General features: G+C 45.9%; 1 protein-coding gene across 3 annotated transcripts in view; it reads left to right on the forward strand.

Annotated features, from left to right (window-relative positions):
* Positions 1–3,189: 3,189 nt before the first annotated feature.
* RTN3 (reticulon 3) overlaps positions 3,190–24,993 on the forward strand; it is a 42,598-nt gene continuing 20,794 nt past the window's right edge. Inside the window, exons 1-2 of one of the 3 annotated variants that reach the window (XM_033136374.1) lie at positions 3,190–3,500; positions 16,802–16,852. In XM_033136374.1, coding sequence (XP_032992265.1) covers positions 3,389–3,500; positions 16,802–16,852 — 163 coding nt within the window. In that variant the 5' untranslated portion in view covers positions 3,190–3,388. The remainder of the gene's footprint in view (positions 3,501–16,801; positions 16,853–24,993) is intronic. The other 2 variants (XM_033136375.1, XM_033136376.1) reach the window with 2 other exon arrangements.

The raw sequence follows: 24,993 nt of genomic DNA on the forward strand, positions 1-24,993 counted from the left end.
TAGGTAGCTGTGTTGGTCTGCCATAGTCAAAACAAAATAAAAAAATTAAAAATTCCTTCCAGTAGCACCTTAGAGATCAACTAAGTTTGTTCTTGGTATGAGCTTTCGTGTGCATGCACACTTCTTCAATAACAAATAACAAATAAATAACAGCGATAATACAACAGGAGTTACAGGTCTGTCATGTGTCATTATCATAGTACATTCGGTTCTCAAACCGCTCCGTTGCCAAATGTTTCGGCTCCCGAACGTCGAAAACCCAGAAGTAAATGCTCCAGTTTTCAAACGTTCCTCGGAAGACGAACATCCGACGCAGCTTCTGCTGTGCAAAAACGTAGCTGTCAGCCAATCGGAAGCTGCATCTCGGAACTCGAAAGTTTCGGAACTCAAATGTCCTTCTGGAACAGATTACGTTTGAGTTCCGAGGTTTGATTGTATATGAATGGAAAGAAGTGGTAAGCATTGAAATCAGCTAAACAGTACATAAAACAACATAGCTGTTGTTTATCAACTTCCAAGGCTGTTTCTGCTCACCCCTCTTATAGTTCTTTATCTTTAAACCAGACTGCAGAGCTGTTTTGGCAGCAGTACACACCTGCAGGCCTCTGCCACCAACCCAGATCTCCCCCAAACCTCACTACTGCTGCCTCTGCTCCCCCTCCCATGAGCCAATGCCTGAGCCCTTCAAATCAGGGACTGTCTTCTGCACAATACGTAACATGCTTCTGGGAAGCCTGCAAACAGGACCTGAGTGCAACTGCATGCTCTCCGCTTGTGATTACCAGCAACTTGTGATTCCCTTGCGATTCCCACCAACTGGTTTTCAGAGGCCTACAGTGGAGGTAGAACATGACCATTATGACAGGAGTTGCCAGCCTTTGGGGGCCTGTGGGCACATTTGCAAATTGTAGCTCTTATGCGCAATACAGACATACTGCAGTGTATTCTGTTGGCTGCTCTGTTCATTAACTTCTCTTGTCCTTGGTGGTACCTCTCCCGATCTGCAGCATATGTTCAAACATGAAGATAAACCAATGCCGAAATCTTTCCCTGTTTTATTTTAGGCTGCTAAAAGCACAGGAGCAGGGTTTATTTAAAAAATTAAACATTGGCAATTGAGTTTCTATGTGTGTAGTACAGCCCATTCAATAATGAAAGTGGAAAAGCTCACAGAGATAAAGGAACAATTGTTATCTTACCTACCATTCCTGTTTATCAGCTTTAAGATTACAAAAGTGTTTGTATTATGGATTAGAAGTATATTTAGAACTCTTAAGTTAAAGGCACATTTATTTATATATTTAGTGCTCTTTTGATTCTGATGTGGAACCATAATCGGGAATGGAAAGGAAAATGTTCACACTGTTTTCTCAAACTAACAGCAAGTAGAAGCTTTTGTTTATTAATCTGGAACTGATACTTCACACAAACCCCCATCACCTTGATAACACCAAGGTTGCAGTTTCAATCCCTGTAAGGGGCAGTTGTTGCAGGGGGTTGGATTAGATGAACTTCGGGGTCCCCCTTCCAACCCTCACATTCTATTACAATACAGTATTTGAATACAGTACTGCCATTCATGCAGTTGTGACTTTCAGATTAGTAAAGGTAAAGGCACCCCTGACCATTAGGTCCAGTCATGAACGACTCTGGGGTTGCAGCGCTCATCTCGCTTTATTGGTCGAGGGAGCCGGTGTACAGCTTCCAGGTCATGTGGCCAGCATGACTAAGCCGCTTCTGGCGAACCAGAGCAGCACACGAAAATGCCGTTTACCTTCCCGCCGGAGCGGTACCTATTTATCTACTTGCACTTTGACACGCTTTCGAACTGCTAGGTTGGCAGGAGCTGGGACAGAGCAATGGGAGCTCACCCCGTCCTGGGGATTCGAACTGCTGACCTTCTTATCAGCAAGACCTAGGCTCTGTGGTTTAACCCACACCGCCTCCCGCATCCCGACTTTCAGATTAGACTACTGTAATCGGCCCAGTGTGGGGCTGCCCTACAATAATCTACTTGCAAGTAAGTCTCAGTGAACTGTGTTTCTGAGTAAACATGAAAACAGAAGCACTACCAATGAACTACGGCCCTTTCCCTTGAGGAACATAGAAACACAGGAAGCTATCTTACACTGAGTCAGGTCATTGGCTCACTATCATCTCTATACCAGAGCTTTCCAAACTTTTCATATTGGTGACACACTTTTTAGACATGCATTATTTTGCAACAGTTTTACTAGCAAACCGGAGGTTAAACTAACCCCTTTCCAGCCCCAGGAGAATGGGGAGTGTTCATGGGACACACCTATACGCTGCAACCAACAAGCTAACGTGTCACCACAGTTTGGAGAGCTCTGATCTACACCAGTGTTTCTCAAACATGGTTCCCCAGGTGTTGTCGGACTACAATTCCCATCATCCTTAGCTAGCAGGACTAGTGGTCAGGGATGATGGGAATTGTAGTCCAACAAGTTTGTAACCCAAGTTTGAGAAACGCTGGTCTACACTGACTGGCAGCGGCTCTCCAAGGTTTCCTGCAGGGAATGTTGCCGGCCCTACATGAAGATACCGGGGGGCCTTCTGCAAGCAAGGCAGGTGCTCTGCCACTGAGCTATGGCCCTTATAGGTAAGCCATCTTATACTGAGCCAGGTCACAAGGTGTGACTGAGCTACTGCCCTTTCCCAATTCAAAATTTAAGGAATACTAATGCATCCCAATTGCCATTTGGAAAGAGATTTTTCAGGAGGAGGAGGAGAAAGCATCCCTTCTGAGCTGTTTCCCCCCTTTTCCTAAAGGCTCGAAACACGACTCAAAAAAGCAGATTCTTAAAACCCAAAAGCGCCCGCCCGCGTTTCTTGGCCGTTTATTCAGGCCCCTATGGCTACTGCGCACGCGTAAGTGCCGGTCTTACCCGCGCGCGCGCTCACGCAAACGTAATAAACGGACACGGAAAGCTCGCGAGAATGGAGAGGGGGCGTGATGCGTTTGTTCAGTGAACAGCCTCAAAAACCGCCTATTCACGCTAAAAAAAAAAAATCCGCCGCCCCCTCCCCTCCGCTTCTAACACCAACGTAAGGAAGGAGCAGAAATACTCTGCGGGAGGACGCAGGAGGCACAATATACTGTATCATATACCCCTAGTCTTCCTTCCAGACTTCTCACTGCGCCCGCGCCGGAGAGCAACCTCCCAGACCCGCCCCTCCGGAGTACGGCTGCGCGGCGTTCCGGCCCGCCGCCCAGTTGCTGCGCCTGCGCAGTCTGCCCTGATCTCCTCGTTCTTGTCAGTCAGCGCCTGTCTGTTGAGAGGGGCGGTCGCTTATAACTGAGGTCCTTGTCGCTGGTTTATTCCCCCCGCCCCCCGTCGCTTTCGCCGCTGCCGCCATCGACGAAATGGCTGAGCCCGCCACCCAGTCCCCGTATATTTCTTCATCTGCTGGTGGTGGCTCCTCGGAGCCCGGAGGCCGAGACCTCAAGGGGGCAGGTTCCCCCCAGCCTTGCGCTGGTAAGGGGGGGGGAGGTGGGCAGGGGGGAAAGAACAGCTGGTGGGGGGAGGGGGCTTGGCTTAGGTAGGGAAGTGCCGGGTGGTTTGTGGGCACGAGGAAGGAGGAAGGGGTGGGCGGAGGCGGTGTAGCAAAAACTTAGAACCCTGAAAGGCACCAGGATTCCCTGAAACGCTTAAATCATTGCACTTCCGAATCCTGTTTTCTTGTTATTAAGACCAACCCAGGTAAATCGGCTCTTACAGGGAGTCCTTTGCCTGGAATGAAAAAAAGAAAAGAAAGCAAAATAGCCTTTATTGTTATAAAACATGCAGGCAGGGCTAAAGTACTGCCATTTTTTTTTAGTAAGTCTGAAATATGGTAGACGAGATTTAGCATTGCACAGAACCAGGGTATGTGCGTTTCTATTTATATAAACATATGCATATTTATATATATATATATATATATATATATATATATATATATATATATATATATATATATATAAAGTAACTGCTATTAGGAGAGCATTCAATAAGGATAATGTCCCTTTATTGACATCAAAATTTGCATTTAATTTTTTGCAGCTGCTGTTAGGACTAATGCATATTTCCATTGATAATATGTGAGTGTTTTGCATAGAAGGCTTCCAAAGGTTAACTCATTTTCATTCAGTGTGTGTGTGTGTGTGTGTGTATTACAAGGAGGGATACAAAGATGATCAGCCTATATGACAGGAGGTGGGGCTTTGGGGTGGAAGAGCAGTGTTAGAAAAACATATTTCACTAGAACCAAATAACATATTTGTCAAGGCAAGAGTTCACATTGTAGCATATAGATTTGTGGGTTACATTGATCCCTTCATCAGGCCCGATTAAAGTATAATTATAATGGTGGAAAATCGTTGGGTTTTGGGGGGGATCCTACTGCTGACTAACTATAACCGCATAGGAAACACTTTTCTTCCCTCTTTTTAAAAATATTTATCTCCCTTTAAAATTTAGCCTGAGAGAGTGAGAGTACTGTGTAACAGAGCAGCTTGCATATTGTATTGTGAACATATGGCGATCCTACTAAAGGTATTTGATGGTCCCTGCAGAAGAATCAGTGAGTAGAAGATGAAGCATGGAGCTGAAATACAACTCCAAAGTGGGCTACACTTAAGGAGAGAAAGGGTGTGTCTGAAAGGTTTAAGAGGAACTGTTCTGGAAGAAAATGCCATTTTGGATGATGTCCATTGGGAACGTGTAACGCAGAGAAGTGCACCAGATATAGAATGTGTTGTGGCTAATGTGTGGGGTGAATGAAGATTGCTACCGGTATGCAAACAGGACTGTGTGGGAAATATGGTAGGATGGGGTGGAAGGCAAGCAAGACTGTGGGTGTGGTGTTGGTGCTATGGACAATCCTTAGGAGACTGAAGTAGCCAGGGTGTTATGCTGGTTGGTAACGGGGTGTTGGGAGTTGTATAATAATTGTATGTCCTTTGTGGTATGTAGTTGCGTATAGGGGTGTGACTGAAGGAGAACTGAATGTAATAGTCTTTTGTACATAATGGTGGTATTCCTCCCACCATTCGGCAACCTGCTGCTTCCTAACCCACCATTTCATACGCCTTGCAGCCTTATCAGGCATGATGCAATGGCAAGGTTTGGATTTCAGACTCTGGGGAGGCCATTCCCTGACACTGGCAGTGATTCTGAATGGGATAAGGAAAGCTTGGGTTTTAAGGGCACTCTTCCATAGCAAACTGACTGGGAAACAGATACACTTACGGTTGGCTGAATGTTGCTTTTGTACCTTTTCAGTGCATTTCCAAATGTGGTCGCTTGCTAAGCACTTGAAAAACACCAGCTGGGCTAGAGGCTGAGAAGGGAGTGGTGTCTCAACTGGAAGGTGGGGAGAGGAAAGCTTCTGTCTGTTGTATGCTTGTCAGATTAGACTGCAAAATGTGTCTAATAGCTCTAAGAATTGAGCAACCTTTTTATCTGCTTTGGGGAGGGCTTGCTGGGTTTTTTCTGGATCCAGGCTAGTTGCTTCCTTAATCTGCCCCCTCCCATTTCCTCAAGCAGGTGATCAAACTGAAGGGGGGGGCGCATTGCCTTTTTCCATTACAGTTGCTCTGTCATCGTCTTGATTTAAGGTCTCTTGTTGTATTGCTGGCTCCCACTTGAAGCAGGAAAGCAGTCTTAATTATTTTAAAACCTTACCTGAGAAAAAAAATCCCTGTAACCTTGGGGGTTTTTTGTGGGTGGGGGACATTTGGAGGTGTACATTTAATTATTTGCCTTTGAGAAGGCAGCTTTGATGACAGATCTTCCCTTTCGTGATGCCTTTAGGCAACTGGAGAGGGGGGTAGGGAGGCACCCCAGATAACATTTTGCAATATGTGCCGCTCCTCTCCTAATAAGCTCCAGAGGGCTGGGATGTAAATGGTTCTTATCTTCTAAGGCAGCTTTCAGATAGAGGTGGGAATGCTCATTAAAAAAAAGAACAACACAACAAACTGCACTGCAGATGCTTCACTGAGGGTGGAAAACACAGGCCCAAGTGACAGTGCTTTAAAAGGGCTGAGTCTTGCAATGCACCCCATCTAACAATAGCTCTGCCTCATCAAGTGGCCCAGCTGGGGGTTAGCTGACTTTTGTTTTTTTTAAAAACCACCCCTTTGTGGGTTTTGTTTTGAAATTCCTGACCACGCTCCTTCCCTTGCATGGGCATATTAGTAGCGTCTGGTATGCGGCAGTTCTTGTAGTGCCAACGTTTCAGTCAAGATGCCGTCTTTCTCTGCACATTTTCTCCATATATTTTTACATCTCCAATCTGTCAGTCTTGTCTTGAGATGTCTGAATTGTGGCTGCTTGCTCAAGAAAGAGCAGTTTCTTTCATGCTTAGTCTTCCTTGTAGAGTCAAGGTCAAATGGCAGCTATATTGCATGCAGTAGTCCATTGTCTTGTGACCACCAGTAGGCAAACACGTATGGTGTATGACTTAATGCCAGATGGGGAAGGAATGTTGTTGATCCTTGTCAACCGTATAGCTGTTTCCTTGTCCGTGGTCTGATCTTTGTGCCCCTCGGGTGTAACGGTTCCTCGGAAGCCGCTCCTGCAAACCCAAACCAGCTGTCTCGAGAATCAGGCCCTTTCACCACCAGTCCTTCTCCAGATCAGCGAGCATCAGTCTCCATCATGGAAGCTGAGCCTTTTTTTAGTACAGATGAGGCTCCAGGCATAAGGCTGTAAGGTGCTCAGGACATGTATGGGCTTCAAGGTCACCTCACTTAATAAAGAGCAAGGTGTGGATTTCATCTGCTGCCCTACACATGCCCAGCTCCCCCACAGATGCCGAGTAGTGCTATCTGTATCATCTTACAAGATTCAGGCTTAACATGTCAAGGAAGAAGAATGTTAACTATAGGTACACGTGAATGTGTATCTCTTTGTGTAGTCTTTGTGCCTTATCAGCAGGACAGGGAGCAGATGCTGTTGTACCACAGTGGATGGGCAGCACTTTGAACACACACAAAGCCCTATAAATGGTAGGTGGTATTATTGCTGAGGACTCACAAGTTCCAATGTACTTGAACCAGAGGTCAGCTTCTTAAACCTCTCTGCAGAGCCATTTTACCCAGTTAATTGTAACTTTAAAATTGTAAACTTTAAAATTCAACAATCAAAACTATTCAATTTTGACTGTGTTAGCGGTGCCCCAGCATGTGTTCCACAGAAATGTTGTGCAAGACCTGACTGAGGAAAGGCCATAGCTCAGTGTCAGAGCACCTGCTTTGCATGCAGAAGGCACCAGATTCAACCCCTGGCATCTCCAGGGAGAGCTGGAAAAGAGCCGTCTCCGAAACCTGGGAGAGCTGCTGCCAGGTCAGTGTACGCAATACTGACCAATGATATAAGGCCTATGATCCTAATTTTGAACTGGGCATAGAAGCTGACAACTTGTGAATTGTTTAAGAGAGCCAGTTTCTAACCCTGTAAATATGGAGTTGATGGGTGTGTCATCAATGCTTTCACCAAGTTGTGTGTGCAAGGGTGCATGTACACACGTGGGGGGAGGACTCTTGGTGACCAGGAGCATGCCTCAGTACCCTAAGCAGTGCTTCTTCATGACTAGCAGAAGCAGGGGAAAGTATTATAAATAAGAATCTGTTTGCATCTGTTTACGGTGCACAAATTAGCCACCAGGTCTCCATTTTGGCCTGTGGCTCATGGTTCTTTCACTGTCATGTGGACGCAAGAACTGGGCACATCTTTTAGCTTGACAATACATCAGCCTTGTATTTAAGCAGAGCCAGAATTGCACCCAGGTGAGTGAATGGGCTAGTGCAGGAGGGATAAAGCACTTTGTCCCTCTTCTGGGCCCAGCATAGAAATGTGACACATTGTTTCTCCTTTGCCAGGCATCAGCAGGCTAGGATTATTTTTTTGTTAAAAAAAAAAAAATAGCAGGTTAGTAACTGTGGGATTTATTTTACAACATTGCAAACCATAATGGAGTAGTTTTGATGCAGTGGGGGGAAAGGAAACACGATTTCCTGTACCTCTTCCTAAAGCCATTTTTTGCCGCTCAATATTGAAGAGGATGGCTAATTTATAATCACTAGCAAGAGAATTGCAGATCCAAAATGGTTGTATTATGGTCTTGAATCTTTTTTTTTTTTAGAAAAAGGCATATTAAGGAATTTAATAGACTTAACCGGCTAAAAGAACTGGGCTCTTCAGACATTCATCTGCTGAGTCACTATGACAGGGTACAACACCCTCTCCCTCAGAATGGGATAGCATGGTCCTACCATGCAGGAGGTCTAAGGGCTCCTCTCATTAACTTGGGTTGCCGTATTTCAAAAAGTGAAAACCAGGACACCCCGAATGTTGAACTTTTTTGATTGACTTTCCTGAGATCCAGGACAAAGTGCTGCCTTTCGGAAATTCCCTCCTGACATTAATTCCGCCTTTGAAATCCAAACGTATAGCAGCCCTTCTTTAACATGCTTACCTTAGTTGTGACTAGAAGGTTAAAAAATGGCCAGATCATGGTGATGTCATTTCCTTAATTCTCACTATCTCAGAATTGTGAGGGCAGTGTGCTGAGTTAACAGAACCTCTTCTTGAAACCTTGGATTTGCTTTCCAAAATATTGAGGTGACCGCTTGGCATCCACAGTCATGGCTGTTTATGGTTCTGCTGTTGTACCTGTCTTGTGCCGCATTTACTCTTGCTGTTTGTTTGTTTGTTTGTTTAATTCATATCCCATCTTTCTTCCATGGGCTCAAGGTGAGTGCCTGGCCTAATGTTGCCCAGTGATTTCAAGGCTGAGTGGGGATTATAATCTTGGTCTCTCAGGTCCCAATCTGATACCTCTCTGCCCTGCAATAAAATTGTATTTAGAATGTTGGGTTAAAACCCTAATGTGGCTCATGGCACCCCTTCCCTGTTGGATCAGTACTTCTTCTTTTTTTTGCCTTCCTGCAATGATACATTTTGTTGTATTCCAGCTCCCATCATGTTGTTGTTGTTCAGTCGTTCAGTCATGTCCGACTCTTCGTGACCCCGTGGACCAGAGCATGCCAGGCACGCCTAGCCTTCACTGCCTCTCGCAGTTTGGTCATCATACCTTACTGGAAACCATGCTGGATATGACTGTTGGGGGTTGGAGTGCAACAGCAACTGGAGGGCATCGGGTTGGGGAATTGTGCACTAATGCATTAAAAGAGGTAGTCTTGCAGGTGCTGCATTGCAGAATCAATTGCTAAAAAAGCCTGGGATCCTTTTGCTGTTGTGGAGCCAGATCCCCAAAGGATGTTGCAAGAGAAAAAGAAATGCACGCATTTACTCTCTGAGTTGCATTTGGCTCTGGGCTGAGATGCAATCAGAGAGCTGCATCCATTCTCCTTCATAACTAATAATAATAATAAATTATGCAGCACACTTGCTTTGCATTTGGGATAGTTATGAATAAGATATTGACCTCTCTGTGTGTGTTCTGGTGAACAATTAGAATACTTGGATAGTTACCCATTTCAAGGCAATTTGGTCCTGGGACACTGTTGTACTTGAATCTTTTTCCCCCCAGCCTTGGATTGCAAACTTAGTGGACCTCATTAGGAGAGAGATTATGGTTTCAGAGGTCTGGGTGCAATGTAGCCAAGCCATGGATAGGCCCTTGTGAGCAAATGGAGAAGCCCTTGTCTCTGTCTTCTTCCCTTGCATGCTCCACTTGCCTTCTTTCCTTCTTGCTTTGGGTCAACCATAGTTTGCTTCCAGAACTGGAATTAGAAAGAAAGCACAGTTGGAACTCATGTTCCAGATTTTGGTTGCTCAAAGCAAGGGAGGGAGGGGATTTCAGCAGGTGAATGGAGGAGGGAGAATGAAAGCCCAAAGTCTGTATATGATGACAAAACCATGGCTTGGCTGTGATATTTAAACTGGCCCATTGTCTTGAGTCTTTCATTGGGACACTGACCTGCCTCAAACAGAATTATTTGGTGGCTTGGAGGCTGGGTCTGCCCATGGCAGTAGAATGAGAGACTAACATCTGCTGTTTCTCAGAGATAGCCAAGTGATGCCCTTCTGGTGTTGGTGCACTGCAACTCACATCATCCTTGACCATTGGCAATACTTGCTGGGGCTGAAGGGAGTTGGAGTCCAACAACCACTGCAGTTGGTTTCCTGCTCCATGTTAATCCCTAATGGAGACATGCCACTTTTGCTTTTTAAAATAATCAACAGAGGGGGAACGGGGGCGGGGGCAGGAATGATCCCTGCCTGCAACCAGGGTGGATTTGATTTAAATCAAACTGATTTAAATCACAATTTAAATCACAATTTAAATCACTAGTCAGTAAGGCTCAAGGCCGATTGAAATAAAAAAAATCCAATTTAAATAAAAAAAATCCAATTTAAATTAAAAAAAATCCAATTTAAATCAGATTTTTTTTATTTAAATCGGCCCTGAGCCTTACTGACTAGTGATTTAAATCAAATCCACCCTGCCTGCAACGCTTTTGTCCATCCATTTTACCGCCTTATTCTGCTCCATTTGTAGAGCAGTCCTGAGATGCATTTTGTTGAGAACTTTAATTTAAAAAGCACTTGTCTGGCTGAAATTATGGGACTAAATCATCATTTTTTGAAAGCTCCAGGTAGCTCATGAGTCATTTTATAAAATTTTAAATGTTTTAGGGTGAGGCGATGATTCATGGTGTGATTCTGGGCTAAGAGATGCCACTTCTTAGAAAAGCAGGCCAGTGAAACTGGAAGTGTTGGTCTCAGTCATATTTTAATTGGGGGTTGATATAGACCATATCTGGTTTGGAGTTGATGCAATACATGTGCCATGAAGCTCTTAAACTTGATGACTTTGCTGCATGGCAGTTAGGCAGCTGGTAACTTGGGATCAACCCACCATGTGAAAAACCTTGGCTTGATGTTGTGTTTGTATGGACTCTTAGGAAAATGGCCGCAGTGTGGGGGACTCCCCCCCCCAGGTTTTAAAGGGTTGAATACATATCATCTGCTTGTACAGTCATCCAAGTGCTTTGATGGTGCCATTGTAACTAAATTCAAGACTGGTTAGAAATACTGGACTCCAAGCAGCTCTGTTAGATTCCTAACACTCCTAGCTAGAAGTCTGGGTCCTGTCCCTCAAGCAATTAGGAAATGTCCCTTGTTTGGATGCGTTTCCTCTTACGCAAGGCAGCTTAATTGTGTTTTCCACTAAACAGAAGCAAAGTTGACGAACTGCTTTTCCCATCTCTCTCTCTCTCTCTTTCTCTGCATTGGGAATACACTGTGCTTCTGCACAAAGGCAGCTCTAGGCAGCCTTCCAGCTTTGTCTCAGCAACACGCACCCACAGCAGCCATCATAACATGCAGCTCTTTCCTGTGATCCACCCCTTATGTGCAGGGCGCTGCTGCTTCAGCTGGGATGGCCTTAATGCCTCTTTTTCTTACAGAACAGGTCTCCAGTGCTCATGAAACAGACATGGTGCGATCCCATCTCACAGCATCTTTTCCCACCACATTAACACAGCTTGGAAGGGGGGGGTGGACGTATAGATTTTGATAGGAGAAGCCACATTGGGGAGATGGGGTGCTCTTGTACTCTTTTCCAACACGCATGAGCTGCTGTTGTGTCAGCTGGGAGGTCGAAGAAGGCAGGTCTAAGACTAGTACCTGTCTTTCTCCCTCTTCCTCCCCGCCCAAAGCATGTCCAGCGTAATTTTTAGGAGAGTAAAAGAAAGGGGTTGTTTGTTTGTTTTTTTAAGTAAGAGACAGTGCTCAGATAAAAATCTGAGCTGCTTCTCTGTAGCTGCTTCAAGCTTTGTTTCTATTATTATTATTAAAGCTACAATCACATTTCTTAATGAAGTGATCACCAGTGATATACCTGGGAGTGGTACTTCTAAAGGTCATCATTACTCAATCTTCAGTTGATGTGAAATGAAGGGAGGGAGGTGGTATGGTATACGTTCCATGATATGAATCTGTACCAACCACAAACTTCCTACGGCCAGGCCCCAAGCCTGGAATGTTGCAGTGAAATGGGGTGGGGAGGTATCAGTGCAGCACAGCTGGAAACTAAATATAGGTAGCCTGTTACGTTTATAGCTGTGATTTGTATAAACAGTAAATTCCAGATGCTTCTCAGTTACCCCAAGAACTCGACACCCATTGGCCAGAATGCTGGTGGGTGGGAACAGGGCAACTTCTTACTGAGCATTTGGGTAGAATTCTGCCTGCAGGTTCCCCCCCCCCTTTTTTATTTGATTTCCACAAACGAACTAGAGACTGCTTTAAAATTTAAGTTGAATGTTCAGGGAGGATACGTAAAATTTTCCTAATTTCATCAAGCAAAGAAGATTCTGTGGGGTAGCGGAGAAGACTTCTACCACATTGATGGCCCCTGAAATAATAGGTGTGGATTTCTCTGACAGTATTATTTTGGTGGCAGCCTTGACGTAAGAATGGATCTTACCACCAACAAGTGATTGATTTGCCTTATTTACACATTTACCGGTATATGCAACCTATTTGCTGCCTCCATCGCATCCTCAAGTAGCTGTCCAGCAGAGCTATTCTGAGTTGTGCGGGCTTTGCTGACACCCTCAGAGGCCTGCCGTGACTGTTTGCTGCCCACTTGTGAAGATCATGAGAGGCCTTTCATGACTCGCCAGCAGATCCAGAGCCACCATTTATTTCAAGCCCAGTGGTTTAAGGATTCTTGTTTATAACCAGCTTTGTTGTTTAGATAGCGTCTACAGCTGGGCCTTGGGGTGTGTCTTCTCCTATGTGAATTTCCTCCAGTTCTGAGTGATGCTGTGGTAAAAGTACAGACTCCTATGGATGGCAGATCAGCTTCCACAAGAAGCAAGGCTTCCTCAGTTGTGGCTCTGGTGTGTTCATTTGTCATGGTTGTCCTGTCTTGTCATCCCCCCCAGTGGAAAATGAAGGCATTTCTCTTTTGCCTTTGGGGAGCTATGTCCTTTGAGATGTGTTCTGCTACAGTGCTTATTATCCATAATTTTGTTTTAATTTCAATTAAGTGGTGTTACATTACTACTACTACTACTATAAGGGATATATTTTTTCTACCTAAAAAAAAAAAAAACCAATTGTGGGAGGGAATTAATTGCATTGTGGTCCTAAGATTGTCCTGTGGCTGTCTTGTTTGTTAACTTGAACTCTGTAAGTAGCAAATGTTTCTTAAACCAGAATAGCTAGTTATGAGATTTCGGAGGAAATTAAATATGTGAAAACAAAACAGAAGTAAGCTGGGGTGGGGGGTGTAAATTGGTGAGGGGAGAGTTAGTGGCCAAGAATGTGAGTTGCGATGCCCCAGCCACAAATATCCTAGATGTTCCTTGACAAGCTTATTCTTTCAGCCTCCTCACCTGCTCCGTCTGCAGTGAGGATTTAATCCTGGTCTACTTGGTGGAGGTTGTAAAGACTACTGAGTCGACGTAAGAAGCAATTTGAACACTAATGAGACAAAATGCTGGACTTGATAGCTGTTCAAAGGCTAACTACTGCCCACTAGTAGTAATTTGCAATTTTAATGAAGATTCAACTTTTTTCAGTAGGTTAATGTCTTGACACTTGATGAGAGTCAAGAAACCTTAAAATGGTTTTCAGGCCATTTTGTGGTCTTTAAACACAGCCCTGGACATTCAGGAAAAAAAAACTGACCATGTGCTCTGGGGATGGCATTAAAGCTTGGAGTAGCTTGGGCTTTTTAAGATTACTGCATTGGTCTGTGCTTGGATTATTTAAATGTTTTGTTAGATGCTTTAGATCTTGGTAGTTCTTTTTGGGGGGCCCTTGTTGGGCCCGCTGGGTAGAAAGGCGTGGTACAAATATGAAAGAATGATAAGGAATGTGTCTGTAACTTGACCTGTTTTGCCTTGTGCTGTCCTCTGTCAAGGTCTGTCTTATCATAAGTAGCAAAATGCTTTGTTGTTCATTGTTTTGGTGGTGGTGTTGGTTCCCCCCCCCCCCAAACTATATTGTTTCCATGGTTTTTCAGCACAGTTGCTTTTTCTCAATGCAAATCCCAGCTTGGGATCCGCTCAGGCTGCCTCAGAAAGGCCTCCACAAAGAACCATCTAGAACTCTGCAATTATGCTCTGGCTGTGCGCGCAAGCCTCTTGCAAGGTCTGATAAATCAAAATAAAGATTCCTTTGAAAGCTTAATCCTGTGGGCAAATGACACTAAATAGCCCTATTGGCAGAACAGCTGGGAACGGAGGAATGATTGATAAGGGGGGCCAGGGGCTTTTCATTCATTTATTCTACCAGTGCATCTCTTCCCCCACCCCGAGCCTTGTTCTTTCCTGCACGACATCGGGCTGTAGCTAGGGAATGCATTTGCCAATGGCTTCACAATGCACCTCTTGTAAAAGAGGGAGACCCCTGGTGCAAATTGTAACTTGTCATCTATGGTCTGCATAGAGCTGCTGTTCATCGTTGCTAAATAAGCTCCGGTGTTGAAATTTTCCCCTTGTGGAGGGGTGTTTGGGCAGGGATAAGCATGAGAAGCAGCTGGCAAGAACCTCCTCCCTTTCTTTTTCCCCCCTAAGGAATTGTTGCCAATACCAGTTCCCAGGCTGGCATGTCAGGTTTTTAAGCTTGTTCTCTCTCTTTTCTGTACAGTTACTCTGGAAAATATGAGTCATCTACCAAGGTCTGTGATAGAGTGGATAAACTGGTTCTGTCATGTACACTTTCCAGGCCATCATTCTAGCCTTAAGCAGACTGCAGAATGTGAGATTCCTTAGGTATGCGTCGGACACGGTCCTTTCTGGCAATTCCACACTGAACCTCAGGTCACATGTACCATAGTCAGTGAGAGACAATCACTTCTCAAAGATGTGTATTAGAAACCGCACTTTCAGATACCGGTACTTTGGGATGTGTCCGATTAAGCCCTACTCAGAGTAAACCAGTTGAAATCAATGAACTTGTTATTGGTTATCATTGATTTCAACGGCTTCTTTGGATACAACCCTTGTAACACATATCCTCATTGGCCCGTAGATTATATTTATTAAAATATACGTAGCCTGCCTTTCAATAAAAAATCTTACAAAGGCTAATGTAATTAGTAAAAAAAAAACAACCCAAAAAACCACATGTCCTGTAAAAACTTGTCGCAGCAGCTAATTATAATGTGTGCTAAAACTACAAATTGAAACTGTTTTGGTAGGAGAAAGCCTTTGAGGGGGGAGCAGCCATGCCCAGGCACTTGGAAAGCATTGAAGAAGGTGCAAGGCCCCTGCCTCCTCTCTATAGCTCCAAGTTTGCAGTTAGAAGGGCGGGAAGTGCCACACAATGCAGAAACAGGTGTGTTCGTGTGTGTCTGTGTCCGTGTCCCAAGCCAGCTTGGAGCTGGAGTAGGGAAGACGGAGGCTTGCTTTGACTGGCTGCATTTGTCAGCTGTCCCACGCATGCATGTGTGCCTCTCTCCCCCTGTTCCAGCTCTGAGCTCAAGGACAAAGGGAAGCTCATATTGCCAAATCAATTCCCTTGCTCCCTCTGAACTTTGGGGTGGGGGAGCAGGTGGGAATCATCTGCCCCACTGGCAGTGAGGTTGAGGGGAAGCCTGGGGCTCATCACACTTTCCAAGGCCTATCTGAATGCATGACTTGGTAAGTAAAATTGTGGAGCTCAACCATGGTTTGGATGCTAAGCTGTGGTTAGTACAAACCAGCCTTCCCCAACCTGGTGCCCCACAGATGTTCTGAACTCACCAGCTCCCATCAGTCCAGCCAACATGGCCAATGACTAGGGTTAATAAGAGATGGGAGTTCAAAACATCTGGAGGGCACTAGGTTGGGGAAGGCAGATGTGAATCATGGCTTGGCATAAAGAACTCTAATATGTAAACATTTCTGTTTTTTCCAGCAAGAAGGGGATGTTGGGCTTGGGCAACGGAGCTGTTTTGTGGTTAGATGCTGGCTGAGAATGGAGGTGTGAGGAGCACAGAAAGCAATATGACAGCAAAGGGTGTGACCTGATTGGAGAGAGAAGCATCAGCAACAAGTGAGAGATGTGTTTTGAGGCTCTTGATAGTGTGCAGATTCTGATAGCATAGCTGATGGTATGTTTTGATATGTGTTGTGTGTTTCAGAAAGAGTTTCAGTAAGTGTTCAAATTGGTTTCAGTGGCCTAGCAAAATTCCTCTACCTATTTTTATAAGGAAGTTGAATTCATTTCTTACTAACTTTGCATTGAAAGCCAGTGCAGGAAAGCTGGCAAGGCGCAGCTAATTTTGTCATTCCCGCTGCATCCAGGTACCCAGCTTCGGGAGCTGCAGGAAATGATCCAGTAACCAGATTTGGACAGGGGCCACATTGGCTGCCCTTAGCTTTGCACACCTTAGGCTATGGCCTCTGTGTAAAATGGGGTTGACCAGTTTTCTCTCTCTGAAGTCTCATTTAAGCAGTTGCCAAAAGCCTTCCAATTACCCTGAAGCTTAGTTAGTTGCTTGTTACATACCTGTTCTTTTCCTGGCATTTCAAGCAAGAAAAAGAAAAATCAGAAGGAAAAAAAGTGTGTTGCAGGTATTGTGTGACAAGGCTATCCTTTTCCCTTCTTAAGCAGATGGATAATATCCTTCAGTTTGGCTTTGCTGTCGTAGAAACTTCATAAAACTTTGCAGCCAGGTGAGTGAGTAGCTGCTGATCTTTTCTCAGCCCCTCTCCTGTGGCCCAGGTACAGCTGAGACATCTGGAACTACAAAGCTGCTCTAATGTTTGTTTTTTCCTCCTTTCCAAGGTCATCGAGTCTCATCCTATGTATTTTCCTTTCAGATTCCTTTGTTTCTTCCTCTCAGCCTGTCTCTCTCTTTTCGACCTCACAAGGCAAGTCTGTCATTTTTCTTGTACCCCTGCTGAAAGAAAAATGTTGCAAAAGAGGCTGTAACTGGGAGCAGGATAAGGTTCACCTCTTTCAATTATCCCACACATCCTCTAGCTGGCTCCAGAAAAAGCTTGTTGGGTTACCGGTATATTCAACAGTGGTTCGTTCATGGCCTAGTATAGTTAGTGTCTACCTTCCCGTTACCATTTCTAGCAAGCTGTAGCATTAAACTCTTGTCTGTGTTAAAGGTGCAGTCTTGAAACCACCATATTTGCTAAAAGTACATGGATTATTGTTCAGCGAAACAGTATGTATCTTTCAGGGAGAGTGGGGGCTTGGTTGCCCCATCTGTGAAGAGGGGCAAAATTTTAGATCAAAAACTTCTCCAGATCACAGAGTTTCAGGAGTTCAAGGTTAGAAAGGAACTACAATCTCAATATGGCTCCAGTAGGCCTCTCCAAGGTGGTGTGACATGTTTCACAAAATAAATCTCCTTTTCTCAAGTTACTGATAATTAGCAGAACAGCCATACCTTATGTAGTTGTCTGTCTGGATAGTATTGCATCCTAGGCTACTGGTTTTCAAACTCTATTCTAGGATACTCAGGAGTGGTCAGCAGTAGTAGTAAGCAACTTCCTGAAGTCCAGCTTGGCTGTGCTTAACAATCTTCCCATATGATGTGTGGTTGTAAGGGAGAGTTGAGCATGCACTTGGTTACATATGTCACATGGGGGGCAGTGTAGTCCAACGGACCTGCCCCGGTGCCCTGTAAGTGTGGTACGCTTGACATATCATGCCCCAGAATCTTTGCAGTGCATGATGGCTCCCATAGAAGATGCTCCAGTATGTCCTTTGCAGACAGGTTTGTGACCTGTAGTGGTACAAAGTTTGGAAAATTGCTTTCCTGGACTCTCTGCTAAAGTGAATGAATGGAAACTCTTTCCAGCTTGCATGCCTTTGGCAGCAGATAGTTTGGTGCTAGCAGTGTTGATGTGGGTTTCCTTCGCAGTCATACAAACTCAGTTAGAAGGAATGGCGGGACCTGCCTTTGTTGGGAAGGAGGTGTGTGATGTACCAGGAAGATGCTGGTAGGGAAGTTGCTGAAGTGTCGATAATTCTCTTGCCTCTTAAATACAGTTGATGAGGAGGGTAAGGATAGGCTTACATATTATGTATGTTACATAATAAGGGAGGGTCCATAACTCCATGGTGAAGCTCATGCTTTTCATACCAGAGATCTCACATTCGATCCTTGGCATCTCCAGTTGAAAGGATCTGGAAGAGCTGTTGCCAATTTGAGTAGACATTACCGGACTAGATGGACCATATGGTCAGATTTCATATGGCACCTTTAAATAACAGGACCAGGTAAGAAGGAATTTGAAGATGATTTGATCCAGAGGCGGGACGCCAGTGGCTCTCCAGATGTTGGTGGACTACATTTCCCATCAGCCCAAACCATCATGGCCAATGATTGGGATGATGGCAGTTGTAGTTCAGCAACGTCTGGAAAGCCACCAGTTCCCCATACCTTATTCCATGATAAAGCAAATAGTAGGCTTCAATTGCAATGAAACAAAATTTCTGTGTTTCCCACCCTTACTGTTTCTCAAAGAAGTCACATGAATAATGGTGCTGATGTCTGTCTTCAACAGGATTCTGAATCTCACATCTTACCTTCCATTAGGTGAATTTTCACCTCCATTGAACTCTTTATATGCCAAGTTATATCGCAGAAAATGCAGGGTGTTGGCCAGACTTATTGGACCCCTAACCATTGGCCCATAGTCAACCTTCCCCACCCTGGTGCCCTCCAGATATTTAGGACTCCCAAGTTGTAGCTAATTGGCTATGCTGGCAGGGGCTCCTAGGGTTGAATTCTTAGAGGGCTCCAGCTGGAGGAAAGTTGACCCACATAAACAGAGTTGTGCCCTAGAATAGCTTGCCTAGTAGTTTTCAGTCCAGCATTTTGCCTTGCATCCATTTTGCCATTGGCACCCATTTCATCACTGTTGGTGTTCCAGGGAACCCTATGGTTCCTCTCTTGGAGGACGAACACAACTGTCCTAAATTACAGCTACACCAGATACTGTGGATTATTGTCCACTACATCATGCAGCTGAAAGAGAGTGTTGGCTGTCAAGATATATCCTAACCACCCCAGTTGAGACCAGAGCAGGCCTCGGAATTGCCCTGGCCAATCAGCATCTTGTTTTCAAACAGTGTCACTACCACAAGGATAGCCAACCTGTGGCTCTCCAGATGTTGGACCACAGCTCCCATCATCCCTGACCATTGGTCATTGTGGCTGGGCTTGCCAGAAGTTGGGAGTCCTGACAAAATCCAGTGGGCACCATGTTGGCCTATTCTAGAACAGGAATAGGGAATCTATGGCCTTCCAGATGTTCTTGGACTCCCAACTCTAGTTAGTCGCAGCTGGCGTGGCCAGCAGTGGAGTCCAGCAACCTCTGGAGAGCCAGAGGGTTCCTCAACCCTGTGGGGCCCTTTTGTTTGTCCTTAGCACCTTGCATTCAGGGGGTAGACTGAAATGATTTAGGCATCTGAAATGCTTTCGGCCCCGGAATAGGAAGCTGCTGCAATGAAACACATTTGGGGCGAACAGCAGCAAACCAGTTACAGCCTTTTTTGTAAGCAACAACAAAAAAACATTTTTCTTCGCACTCTCCCCCCCCCCCCAATACTTAAAGTTCCCTCGAAACCTAGTTTGGCTGCGAAGTCCTGGCTGATTTCCTTATCTTGGTGCTGTGGCTATCACGTGCTATTTCTATGGCTGCTTCTGCACGCTGTGTTTCTCTTTATCTCTCTCTCTTTTGAAGAGCTTCACCTTTGTCTGTGTAAACTTGCTTTTTGAAGAAACCGAGCACTCGCCAGTTTGATTTGGCAGGCCAAAAATGGAGGTGTGGGGTGGCAATGGCAGTAAAGCATGCAGGCGACTAAAATTTATGGGCAAGATGCTTAGTCAGGAGGGGCTCTAGGGCATGTGCTGGTAAAGAAATCCTGACTCAAAAATCCTCCTTGATTCTGCAAAGGAAACAAATCATGTAAATTTGATTCAACTTAAAAAAAATCCTTGGTTAGCAGAATCAAGGTAGTATTTGGGTTTTGTTTTGTTTTTCCAAGGGCTGATGTGGAAGATAGGTAAGGTGGTTAGGGTTGCAGTGACATAACCAGATATTATGGCAAATTCTGATGTTAGAGCCAGACTATGCCTCAGGTTCACCCACTCTTTTTCCCTCTCCCTCTCCTCCCACATGCCCAGATTCCTCGCACTCTCGCTTTGTGATTCACAACAACTAATTTGCCATGACATCTGACTTGCACAAGCTATGGGCAATTTGCCTCCAAACTAGAATTGGGAACCTTGGCTTGAACTGATTTCTGGCCTTCAGGTAAGCTATGGTTTGGTGGTGACCGTAGCTTACCCATTTTGGACATAACAACAAACCATGGTTATTGTAAATTGAGCAGTCAGAGGGGGAATCAGAACTGCAGGTGGGAATTTGTGAGCCCAGGTCACAGCTCTGGCAACTAAATTGTGATGTAGCCATGACTATTGTAAAGAGATTGGACAGCTTGGAGCCCCTTTCAAATCTGTTCCTTTCAAATCTGTTCCTGCTTTGGAACCTTTAACCCACTGGTTTTTAGGCTCCACAAAGGCTGTCCACCCTGATCTGTCAACTGAGGAAACATTGTATATTCCAAAGGATTCTAAAGCACACTTAATATACTCATGGCACCTACTATGCCTAGAATGTGTCCAAACACTTCTTGAGTATTGCAGTGGGAAAAGCTTGTTCCTAATTAAGGACCCCTAATTAAGGATAGCCTAATGAGCGTATCCGACGTTTCTGTGCGCTGCTCTGGTTCACCAGAAGCGGCTTAGTCATGCTGACCACATGACCCAGAAGCTGTACACCGGTTCCCTTGGCCAGTAAAGCGAGATGAGCGCCACAACCCCAGAGTCATCCGCGACTGGACCTAACGGCCAGGGCTCCCTTTCCCTCTAATGAGGGTATCACAGCTATCTGGAACACGGTTGGAAAGCCACTGCTTTAATTTGATAGTGTGCCCACAATCACAAGATCTGCTTTTATTTAAAAGCTAGGAAAAAAGAGCTAGAAATGTGTGTTTGAAAACTGAAAAGGTAGAGAATTTCTGTTTCAATGCAAGGCAAAAACTACTGCACTGTACCCTTTTGTAAGGAGCCCTCCTGTTGTTAAGCCAAGGTCTGTTGCAACATGTCTATTTTGAGTAAAAATTAGTTGAATTCTAGCCACAGATGATGTCCAGGTGCTGGGTGACTTAATTAGTGCAGATTGAAATAGATTGAAATGATTTGCAGGTGGTTTTTGTTTTGCTTCCAAGTTAGGCAGGCTGCTGCCCTCTGGGCCTGACTTCAAAGCTGATGTTGAAAATTTGAGGTGCAAATACGTTGTGCTACCTGGTCTTGCCAATCTCTGTCTCTTTCATTGTGTGTCTTGCTGGGTCCAGCAGGACAACGGAGAGAGATCATATCCTATTGTAACAAATATGCCACACTTCCTGATGTCTTTCTTTTCAGAATGGCCTGAGGGAGAGCTCTGAGAGTAATTCCACTCTTTGTAAGGCTACTAATGGGGTAACCCCCACAAAGAATTAGAAAACTGCCTTATTGCAGCCTTCCCCAGCCTCATGTACTCCTCTTGCTGGACTCCCAAATCCCATCACCACCAGTGAATATAGTGGATGGTCGGGGATTTTGGATGGCCAAAAACTTCTGGAGGGCACCAAGTTGGGGACAGTTGCCTTGGTTGAAGCAGAGCCCTTGGCGCATCTACCCTGGTACACTCTACTGTGACATCTGTCCAAGCAAGGTTCCTACTTCTCTCCATTTAGAATGCCAGAGATTGATCTTGGACCATATACATACAGTGAGCATTCTGCTACTGAGCTGTAGGTGCTCCTGCAAGTTAAAGAATGTCAATGAAGTTGTCTTATACCAAGTCAGTCTTTTGGTCTACCTAATTCTGTGTTGTCTACTCGGATGGGCAGTGGCTCTCCAAGATCCTCAGGAAGTGGTCTTCCTGGCCTTGCTACCAAAATCCTTGGAACTAGAAATGCTTGGGATTTAGCCTAGGCTCTTCTGTGTGCAGAATGCAAATTTCTTTCAAATTACCACTGAGATGGGCATTTAAATGACACCAAGCAGCAGACACTATTCAAAAGTAGATGGTAATAAGAGTTTTGAGCTCCATGAAGTTTGTGAGTAAATTCCCGGCTTCTGCTCAGTGTAGTTACCTTAAAACCAAAATTTCACCTGACTAATCTGTGTGCTTCTCTTCAGCATTAAGACCTTATTCAGGCTCTCCTTGGCTGTAACTGGTGTGCCTGCCAGACTTGTAGTTGGAGGTGAAGAGGAGCACCTATAGGCACGCAGTTGTTTTTAAGGCTGAGCTGTCTCAGGCAAGTGACATTAAAGTTTTACGTCACATCTGCTGTATTGGAACCTTGTTCTGTTCCTCCATGGCATGATCTTCAGACAGTTCCTCAACAAGACCAGAACTGACCAATAGGCTTTCCTTGAAGGACAGCTTGCCCATTACTCCCCAGCAGGGGAGTATTGGTTGTATGCTCATGACCTTCAACCTTTTCAAATCTGAGACCCAAGTTAAGCCTTCAGCTATAACATGGGCCCCAGCTTTAATTTATGGTATGTATCTCCCTCGCCCCTTGGCGTACTTACACATCAGACATACTGGTTTGCCATTCTGCCTCCCTAGAAAATCCTGGGAATTGCAACTTGGTGGGGTGGGCAGTCTGTAACACTCCTTAGCACCCTACAGTTCCCATCATTGGGGGTGGCAGGTAAGAAGTTTTGATAGATTAACCAGCTGTATAGAACAGGGGTGGCCAACTTCCAAGAGACTGCGATCTACTCACAGAGTTAAAAACTGGCAGTGATCTACCCCGTTTTTAGGGGTTCAGGTCGAGGTGGTTGAGCTTTTTTTAGGAAGGAAAGCCCTGTTTTGGGGGCTTCAGGGCAAAGATGTAGAATTTTTTTTTAGGGGAGCCAAAGTTGCTGAGCTTGTTTGGGGGAACGAGTGATCTACCACAGACATCCAGTGATCTACCAGTAGATCACGATCTACCTGTTGGACATGCCTGGTATAGAACTATTAGTGTAGGCAAGGTTTCCCAAACTTGGGTCATCAGCTGTTGTGGGACTCCAACACTCATCATCCCATGGGTTCTGGTAGCTAGGAATGATAGGAGTTCCCAAGCTTGGGAAACCCTGGTATAGGCATACCCTTATTCTTTCTCTTTCTTACTGTTTTAAATTGTTCCACTGCCACTGGCACACATGCACCATGGGGTCTGTCCACCAACCCCAGTAGATCAGGGGAGGGCAGCCTATTTTCTGCTAGGCCACATTCCCTTGGAAGTAGATTGGGGACGATATACCTTTGGTATGCAGGGCAGACCCGGAAAGTAGGCGGGGTCAGAGCTAAAGATGAATGGAGCCATTCCTTTTCTTTCTCTGTCCTGCCACCCCATTTCCCCCTGCCTTCTTGCCACCTACAGCCACACATGGCTCTTCTAGTCTTAGAAACTAGGATAGAAAAGCTATTCACCACATGGCTTCTGGAACCTTCGTTATGGGCGCAAAAACAAAATCTAGTTATCATTTTGTCTCCTTTGCAAGGGTGACTGGCGCTACATAGCAGCGAGCCTACCGTATATCGCGGCGTATAAGACGACTTTTTAAGCCCGAAAAATCTTCTCTGAAGTCGGGGGTCGTCTTGTACGCCTGCAACATCATGACCCGGACTTCCGCCCCGCCACTGGCTGCATGGAGCCTCTCCCCGGCGCTCCAGCCGCAACCGCTGCCTCAGCCGCCATGGAGCCCGGGCTGGGCGTGGGCGGCAAGCGCGGAGGCTTCCTGTGCGGCGACGGGGAGGTTCTCCCCGCTGCCCCAGGCGTCGCTGCCGACGCCTCAGCAGCCGTGGAGGCCATCCTGCGCTTCAGCGGCAAGCGCGGAGGCCTCCTTTGGGGCGACGGGGAGCTTCTCCCCGCTGCCCCAGGCATCGCTGCCGACGCCTCAGCAGCCGTGGAGGCCGTCCTGCGCTTCAGCAGGAAGCGCGGAGGCCTCCTTTGCGGCGACGGGGAGCTTCTCCCCGCTACCCCAGGCGTCGCTGCCGACGCCTCAGCAGCCGTGGAGGCCGTCCTGCGCTTCAGCAGGAAGCGCGGAGGCCTCCTTTGCGGCGACGGGGAGCTTCTCCCCGCTGCCCCAGGCGTCGCTGCCGACGCCTCAGCAGCCGTGGAGGCCGTCCTGCGCTTCAGCAGGAAGCGCGGAGGCCTCCTTTGCGGCGACGGGGAGCTTCTCCCCGCTGCCCCAGGCGTCGCTGCCGACGCCTCAGCAGCCGTGGGGGCCGCTGTGCGCTTGGGCGGCAAGCGCGGAAATCTCCTGTGTGGCGCGGAGGACGCTCTCCCCACCGCTGCCGCCGCCTCAGCAGCCATGGATCCCGGGCTGGGTGAGTATACCCCAAACTCTGTTTTTTCACATTAAAAGTTGGGGGGTCGTCTTATACGCCGAGTCGCCTTATACGCCGCGATATACGGTACTTTGGAGTCAGTTGGGGAGGAATTTCTCCTCCCATGTCCTCAGCGGCAGCGGCAGCAATTTTATTCTTCAGTCTCCGTCACCATGCATGGCGACAAGACTTCTCAAATTGCTCGCATTCTGACAATCCCCAGTCACAAAATGCGCCTGGCACCTGGCTAATTTTGAACACTGGACTCAATCGACTTCAGGTTGCTTGCCCCTGCGCTAGATAGTGAGTTGATAGGCTTGTGCATCATCACAGGGACGCCTCAGCATACCTGTGACCCAGGGTAGTCTTGCATGGAAGCGAGTTGTTTTGAAATCAGTGAGACTGGGTAAAGATGTGAGAATAGCCGTTCCATGTTTCAGTAACGTGTTTCTTTGATGCAATCAAGGCAGTGGCTAAAATGTTTCAGTAGAGAGTCCTGTGCTCAAATGCTCCTCCTTCAAGAAAACAAGCTGTCATCAGGACTTCCTTTCTAGAGCATGTCATCTCTGGCTAAATTCAGAATACAATACAGTTGCACTCCAAAAAGGCAC

The sequence above is a fragment of the Lacerta agilis genome, chromosome 17, assembly GCF_009819535.1.
Source record: "Lacerta agilis isolate rLacAgi1 chromosome 17, rLacAgi1.pri, whole genome shotgun sequence".
Classification (NCBI taxonomy): Eukaryota; Metazoa; Chordata; class Lepidosauria; order Squamata; family Lacertidae; genus Lacerta; species Lacerta agilis.